The following is a 7332-nucleotide window of genomic DNA, read 5'->3' as shown; positions in this document are numbered from 1 at the left end:
CGTGGAAAGGTCCAATGTAGACGTTCTGGCAGCTTCTAGCTCACAGCCTGAATCCCAGCTAGAATTGATGTGAGTGAGCTTCCAGACTCCAGACTTCAAGCTGTGAGCCTTCCATGCCATGGACAGGATCACAGGGAGTCAACGCCCCTGCTCTGATCTGTCTGCACTCTCAAACAGGTAAAACTGGTGGGCGCAACAATGGACGCTTGTGACCACTGTGTTGGGGAGTGACTTCTGCAGCAGTGTCCCTGCGGTGGTGTGTTTTTCAGGGGTGGACATGTGTCCTGATCATTTCTTTCCTAAGGAGAATGCATCAGTGATGCTGGATCTTGGGGGTTCAGGGCCCCAGAAGGGATGATGAAGCACACTGAAGCCACAGCGCTGGTTTCAGCTCATCCCATGAGTAACCACCCACTGACCACACCACTTAAACATCCATGGAGACAAGAAAGAGGCGTTCTGGGAATTGGAGAGATAGCTCAGTTGGTGAAATGTTTACCTTGTGGGCATGAGGACCCGAATTTGATTCCCCAGAATGTGTTACAGCTCTAAGGGGAAAATCATCCTGGCATTTGGTATCCAAGGAATACTGCAACAGCACATTGCACAACTAACCTCACACAAGAGACGCAGGAGGCCAGCTGCCTCTGCTGAGGTGAAGAACAGCAAAGAACAGAGCAGGAAGCTGATTTCTTGTGGGCAGAATTTTCAGGGGGATTGAGCTCAGACTTTTTACCTTACACGGAACCCATTGTTTGTTTGTTTGTTTGTTTGTTTGTTTGTTTGTTTGTTTGTTTTTAAAAAGCCAAGCATGGTGGAGTGCACTTATGATTTGGGGGAGGCAGAGATAATGGGTGCCTGGAGCTCTCGGGACACCTACTTGCTGAGTTTCAGGCCTTTGGGAAACCCCAACAGAGTGCCTATGACCTCCACACAAACGCACATACACCTGCACACAAACGAAGAGTCACACACACAAACTGAAAAGAAGAAAGAAAGGGACACAGGGAGGAAGGGAGGGAGGAAGGAATTCTGAAGGAAGGGAGAGAGGGAGGGAGGGAGGGAGGACGAGTTTATTCTTTGCATCCATTGCTGCTTTTGTGTTAAGAAGCCTATGAGACTTGGACCAGCCCAACAGAAAGCTAAAATCTCCAATGCATTGTGGGAGGGCTAAGACCTCCAGTGCATCATGGGAAGGCTAAGACCTCCAGTGCATCACGGGAAGGCTAAAACCACCAGTTCAGCATAAGTCCCAGTCCGAAGCTGAGGCTGTGCCAAGGGGATTCCAAGAGGCTGGGTACACATTGTGGCTAGCCCAACCAAGCCTGGTTGAGAGCCAACAACTGTTCTAATATCCTAACCTGCTCGCCACCCAAATGGAGCTATCACCCCAAGATCTGCAAGCCCTACATCACTGTGTCTGTTCTCTGCGACTAGCTGCAACCTGCTCCCTGTTTCATGGAATTGCAGTTGGATGTGTTTCAGGATGGGCACCCTCAGTCTGAGCTGCACTTTGACTGGATTTTTGTCTTTCTTTTTCTTTTTTTTTTTTAAATTTTGTAATTATATTTATGTACAGAAAACTTAGTGTACATTTAGCCCAGTTTAGTGGCGAGTTCTTTAGCCTTTGCCTTTTCCAGCTTGGCTATGCGAGCCACAGACTTAGGACCCAGGACATTGCCTCTCCAGTAGCGATAGATCTTGTCATATCTGTCATTATAATTGGTCCTAATAGCTTCCACCAGCTCAGCCAGAGCACCCTTGTCTTCCCAGTTAACCTGTGTGAAGGCAACAGTGGTGCCTGTCTTCCTGTGGACCAGCCTGGCCTTTCCCTTGATGATGCAGGAGGGCACCCCATCTTTTGACACAGGACAGGCAGGAAAACCACCAGCTCAATGGGGTCTACATCATGGGCAATCACCACCAGCTGAGCCTTCTTGTTCTCCACTAAGGTTGTGACCATATTGACTCCTGCTCGGAGGACAGGCGGTCTCTTAGCTGGGACGTCGCCTTTGCCAGCAGCTTTCTTCTCAGCACGGGCCAGTAGCCTTTGCTTCTTCTCTTGCTTTGTCTCTGGTCAGTACTTCTGGGCAAGCTCACACAGCTGAGTAGCTGTTTGTCTGTCCAGAGTCTGAATGAACTGGTTAATGGCAGGAGGTACTTTGAGCGGCTTGTAGAGGATGGCTCTTTGCCGCTGCAGCCTGATGTAGCGGGGCCATTTGACAAAGCGTGTCAGATCTCTTTTGGGCTGGATGTCCTGCCCAATGCCAAAGTTCTTGGGCCTTCTCTCAAACAAAAGATTGACCACCTTTTTGGTCTCCTGTTTCTTAAAATGGCGGCGTCTGGGGCCACCTTCTTCCCCTTGGCCTTCTTTCCTTTAGGCATCTTGCTCGGCTGGTGGAGAGAGCTTATCTTTCTCTTTATCTGTTCTTTTCTGTTTAGAAAGAATCTTTCTACACAGCTCAGATGCCCTCAAATTCACAACCCTACTGCCTTGGCCCATCAAGTTCTGGGATTTCAACGTGTACCACCATGACCACCTTCCAGGGAATACTCAGTTCATGATGTTATGCTGTCTTCAGCCCCAGAGCAATGCTCACAGGGACAACTAAGGATCCATTAGAGGCATGGTTGAGTTAGGAGTGTCACCATAACTGAAAAAAAAGGAGGAAATGTTTAACTCATTCCAGAGAGTGAATATCAATCAAGGACACTGGGCACAGGAGTGTCCTAGAGTGAGAGTGAGCTGGGGTGTGCTCCTGCAATCATCGGGCCCCAGGAAGAGCTAAGCATATTCTTTATTTCCACCCCTCATCTATAGCACGGAGACCATTGTACCAAGGCTTTCTCGCTACCTTCGTTTTTCTGGGTATTATAAATAACAGGTGAAAAATAATCACATGATTGTTTTTTAATATTTATTTTATGTGTATGGTGTCTTGCCTCGTGTATATATTCATACCACATATTTGCCTGGTGCACACAGAAGTCAGAGAGGGTGTTGTATCCTCTGGAGCTGGAGTTCTTGGCAGTTGTGAGTTGCCATATGGATGCTGGGAATCAAACCTGGGTCCTCTGAAAGAGCAGTATGCATCCTTTCATGTATATTTTCCTGATTATAGCATATGCAAGCTTTTTTCATTAATTAATGTATTTACTTTGCATTCTGATTGCAGCTTCCCCTCCCTCCTCTCCTCCTAGTCCTTCCCTCCCTCCCCCCCTCCCATGGACATTAACCTGCCTAGGTGCATCTTCTCCTAGACCAGACAAGGCGGTCCAGTTATAGGAAAGGGGTCTAAAGGCAGGCAACAGTCAGAGACGGCCCCTGCTCCTGCTGTTAGGAGTCCCACATGAAGACCAAGCTGCACTTCTGTTCCATATAAATAGAGAAAACATCCCATGCATGGTTTTTGGTTGGTGATTTGGTCTGAGTGAGCCTCTGTGGGCCCAGGCTAGTTGATTCTGTGAGTTTTCTTGTGTCCTTGATCTCTCTGGCTCCTTCAGTCCTTCCTCTCCCTCTTCCACAAGATACCTCAAGCTCTGCCTAAGGTTCGCCTGTGGGTCTCTGCATCTGTTTCCATCAGCTGCTGTATGAAACCTCTCAGATGACAGTTATACGAGGCACCTATCTGCAAGTATAGCAGAATATCATTACTAGTGTCAGGGGTGGGTTCTCAAGGCATGGGTCTCAAGATGGGCTGGACACTGGTTGACCATTCTCTCAATTTCTGCTCCATCGTTTATCCCTGCACATCTTGTAGGTAGGACACATTGTGGGTTGAAGGTTTTGCGGCTGGGTTGGTGTCCCCATCCCTCCACTGGAAGTCTTGCCTGGTTACAGGGGGTGGCTGTTTCAGGTTCTATATCCCCTGTTGCTAGGAGTCTTAGGCAGGGTCACCCTTAGATTCCTGGGAGTTTCCATGTTTTCCTGGGAGTTTTCTGGTTTTTAGCTGGTCCCAGAAAGCAGTATGCATTTTTAACCTCTGAGCCATTTTTCTGGCCCTAATCACACTTTTTTTTTAATCCCATGCACAGACAGGTGTGCTGTTCCTGCAAAGAGTAGCTGTGCCCATCACATTTCCATTCAGGCCTACCTCAGGCTTCACGAGCAGTCCTGATGCCCATCTCAACTCAGCATGCAGAGGATCAAACGGTCTCCAGACCAGGACCTATCCCAAAGCTGAGCTCCTTATTTGAGGGACCTATTCTGCAGGTCCATCTCCTCCTAGCCTGCTTCCTTTGACTGGAGATGCTGAGAAACTTATGCTTACCCTACTCCAGTGTTAATAACAAGTGTGCAGCTGCAGAGATGGCCCAGTGGTTTAGAGCTCACTCTCTGTTGTACAGAACCAGAGATCTGTTCCTAGCACCCAGATTGGGCCACTCACACCCACTTTTAACCCAGTTAAGAGGATCCAAGGCCCTCTTCTGGCCTCTGGGGGTACTGCACTCTCATACACATACCTGCACACAGACACACATACACATGTGTTTGATTTTTTTTTTATCTTTTAAAATAAAAGAGCAAGAAGTATAAAGATCATCTTTTTCTTGCCTTAGATATATTGTGTTGCCCCCCCCCCGTCTCAAGACAAAAAAATAACAACACATAGAATGCCACACCCACTCTAGTAGTGACTCACATCAGGTCTAAAAACCTGGAGGAGTCCTGAGAAAAAAGTGTCTCAAGGAGACTCAGCCTCCTGGAGTCCTGACATTTCTAATAATCTATATACACGAACCCTATCCACATGTTAGTATGGTGTATGCTCTCTCTCAGTATTATTAATGCCTCTAAAGATTGAATTTTTACCATAGGTAAAGTTTCCACCAGTGTTCCAAAGTCCTAAAAAATTCTTTAAAGCCAGGAGCTCAGAATTCAGTGAAAAGGTTACCTTCATATGCAAGTATTTACCAAGGCCTAGAAAATAGGGGGAGGGGTGGTATTGCATTATTCATGAGAAGGTCTGCTAGTGCAGAACCCCCTGGTGCTAGCTTTCACAAGGCTCAAAGGAGTAGCACAAATTGTGACTAGGGTGTGAAATCCTTTCCTGTCTTTAGCTGACCATAGGCAGAACTGCTTTATCTTAACTGTAAACATTACCTGGCTCCTGTAAGTCCCTTTGAAGTCATTCCTCTGTTTTGTGTCAAGTAACTTCAATGTACTTTGCCTACTGTGACATCCTACCCCTTTGTTCTCTGTACTTTATAACACTGGTGTTCACTTTATGAGAATGCATTCAGTTTTACACTCTCTCATGTCAAACTGTCTGTCACTCATTCGCCGAATCCTCGCTCACCTGCAACCAAGAGACCCGTTCCACACAGATCAGGGACCCAAGTGAGGCCCGTCTGTGGCAATAGAAGTTTGCTGGAGAACTGATATCAAGCAGAATCAGAGAAAACTCAGCTCCCCAGAGCAGCACACAGATCTCCTTGGCTGCACTTCACTGCTCATTGCCCAAGGCCATGAAGAGGCCAATAAAGGCCAGAGCTCAAGAACACTAGCCCAGACCCCAGGCTTTTCTACCATCCAGCCATGAAGCTCCTTTTTCCTCTCTTTGCCAGCCTCATGCTTCAGTCTCAGGTGAAATCAGGTAATATGGGGTCTTGGGTTTAGGGAGGGTGGTTGTAGGGAAGCAGGATTGGGCTGCCTGTGGTGCTGAGACCCCTAAGAGATGCTGAAAGATGGCATTCCTCCCACTCAAAAGAAAAAAGAATAAAAGGTGGCTGGAGAGCTGACCCAGTCCCTAGATGCTACAGGAAGGTGGGGTATTAATTGTGTATTCAGGAACTGTCTGACAAGCTGTCGCTGAGCCTGCAACTCAGCCCAGGTCTTCTGAGCTCTATTTCTGATTTAACCATCTTTTATATTTTTAAGATCTGTGTGTCTGCCAGGCAGTGGTGGCGCCTGCCTTTAATCCCAGCACTTGGGAGGCAGAGGCAGGCAGATTTCTGAGTTCGAGGCCAGCCTGAGTGAGTTCCAGGACAGCCAAAGCTACACAGAGAAACAGTGTCTCCAAAAAAAAAAAAAAAAAATCTGTGTGTGTGTGTGTGTGTGTGTGTGTGTGAGAGAGAGAGAGAGAGAGAGAGAGAGAGAGAGAGAGAGAGAATACAGTGAGTGTAGTATATGACACAAAGCGAGAACATACAGGCACAAGCATGTGGAGGTCAGAGGACAGCTTCGGGTGTCAGTCCTTGCCATCTATCCTGTTTGAGGCAGAGTCTTCTGTTGTTTGCCACTGTATACACCTGGCTAGCTGGTCCTTGGGGGTGGGAGCGATAGTCCTGTGGGTTCTCCTGTCTCCACCTCCCAATGCACTGTAGGAACACTGAGGTCATAGATGCTTGCACCACTGCATCTGGCTTTGCATGGGCTTCAGGGCCCACATCTCAGGTCCTCGTGATTACGCAGCAAGTGCTTTGCCTACTGAGTCTTCTCCCCACCCCCATCAAAACCATCTCTTAATGCAAAGGACTAATCTCCATGTACCTCTGTGCACAAGGAGTGTAATCCTTACCTTTGTGGGGGAAAAAAAGCAGGTCTATGTCTCCATATCAGCTTTTCCAAGAGAGTCTTATACTTCCTCTCAGACTCTGTCTCCCTGGAGACCCTTCAACTACCATTAGGGTGTCTAGGGACACACTATAGCACATGACAAAACAGGGCTCCACTCTTCTTGAAAAGGGAGGAAGATGGAGGCTTGTTTATGTGATCAAGAAACAGCCAGCTACCTAGGAGAGTCACAATGAGTCAGACAAAGAAAAGAAAGAGCCAAAGATGTTTATAATGTTCTTATGTTGGGAACATAGGCAGGCAAGGCTATGTGTCCTTGAGTAAAGTCCTTAACCACATTCAGCTTCAAAACTGGCACGAGTGTAATGGGGGAGTTGGTTCAACTGGTTCTGGTTCTAATGTGTCGTTCTATGGTCCTTGGAAGAACAACGAGAAGATATACGAAAATAACAAAACAAATGTGTATATATGCAAAAATAGTCTCTGGGAATTATTTATGTTTTGTTGACATACATTAATTATATACAATAATTGAATTCATTATGACATCTTCATATGCACATCGTGTGTTTTTATTGTATTTACTTCCCTACCCGCGCTTGCCCCTCCCACTCTTGCTGATCTCCATTCCCACTCCTCCTGTCTGTCCCTTTCTAACTTGGTGTCTTTCTTTGTGTGTGTGTGTGTGTGTGTGTGTGTGTGTGGTGTGTCTATGTGTGTGTCTGTGTGTGGTGTGTCTGGGTGTGCGGGGTATGTGTGTGGTGTGTATGTGTGTGTGGTGTATCTGTGTGTGTGTGTGTGTGTGTGTGTGTGTG

The 7332-nt window shown here is 47.1% G+C and overlaps 1 protein-coding gene across 1 annotated transcript in view; it reads left to right on the top strand.

Moving 5' to 3' along the window:
- Positions 1–5517: 5517 nt before the first annotated feature.
- The window catches only part of Defb129 (defensin beta 129), a 4945-nt gene continuing 3130 nt past the window's right edge, over positions 5518–7332 (top strand). Inside the window, exon 1 of the mRNA XM_021195135.1 lies at positions 5518–5597. Within this exon, the coding sequence (XP_021050794.1) occupies positions 5540–5597 (58 nt within the window). The 5' untranslated portion in view covers positions 5518–5539. The remainder of the gene's footprint in view (positions 5598–7332) is intronic.

Source organism: Mus pahari, chromosome 3 (assembly GCF_900095145.1).
Source record: "Mus pahari chromosome 3, PAHARI_EIJ_v1.1, whole genome shotgun sequence".
Lineage (NCBI taxonomy): Eukaryota > Metazoa > Chordata > Mammalia > Rodentia > Muridae > Mus > Mus pahari.
This window is presented reverse-complemented; position numbering and strand designations above follow the sequence as displayed.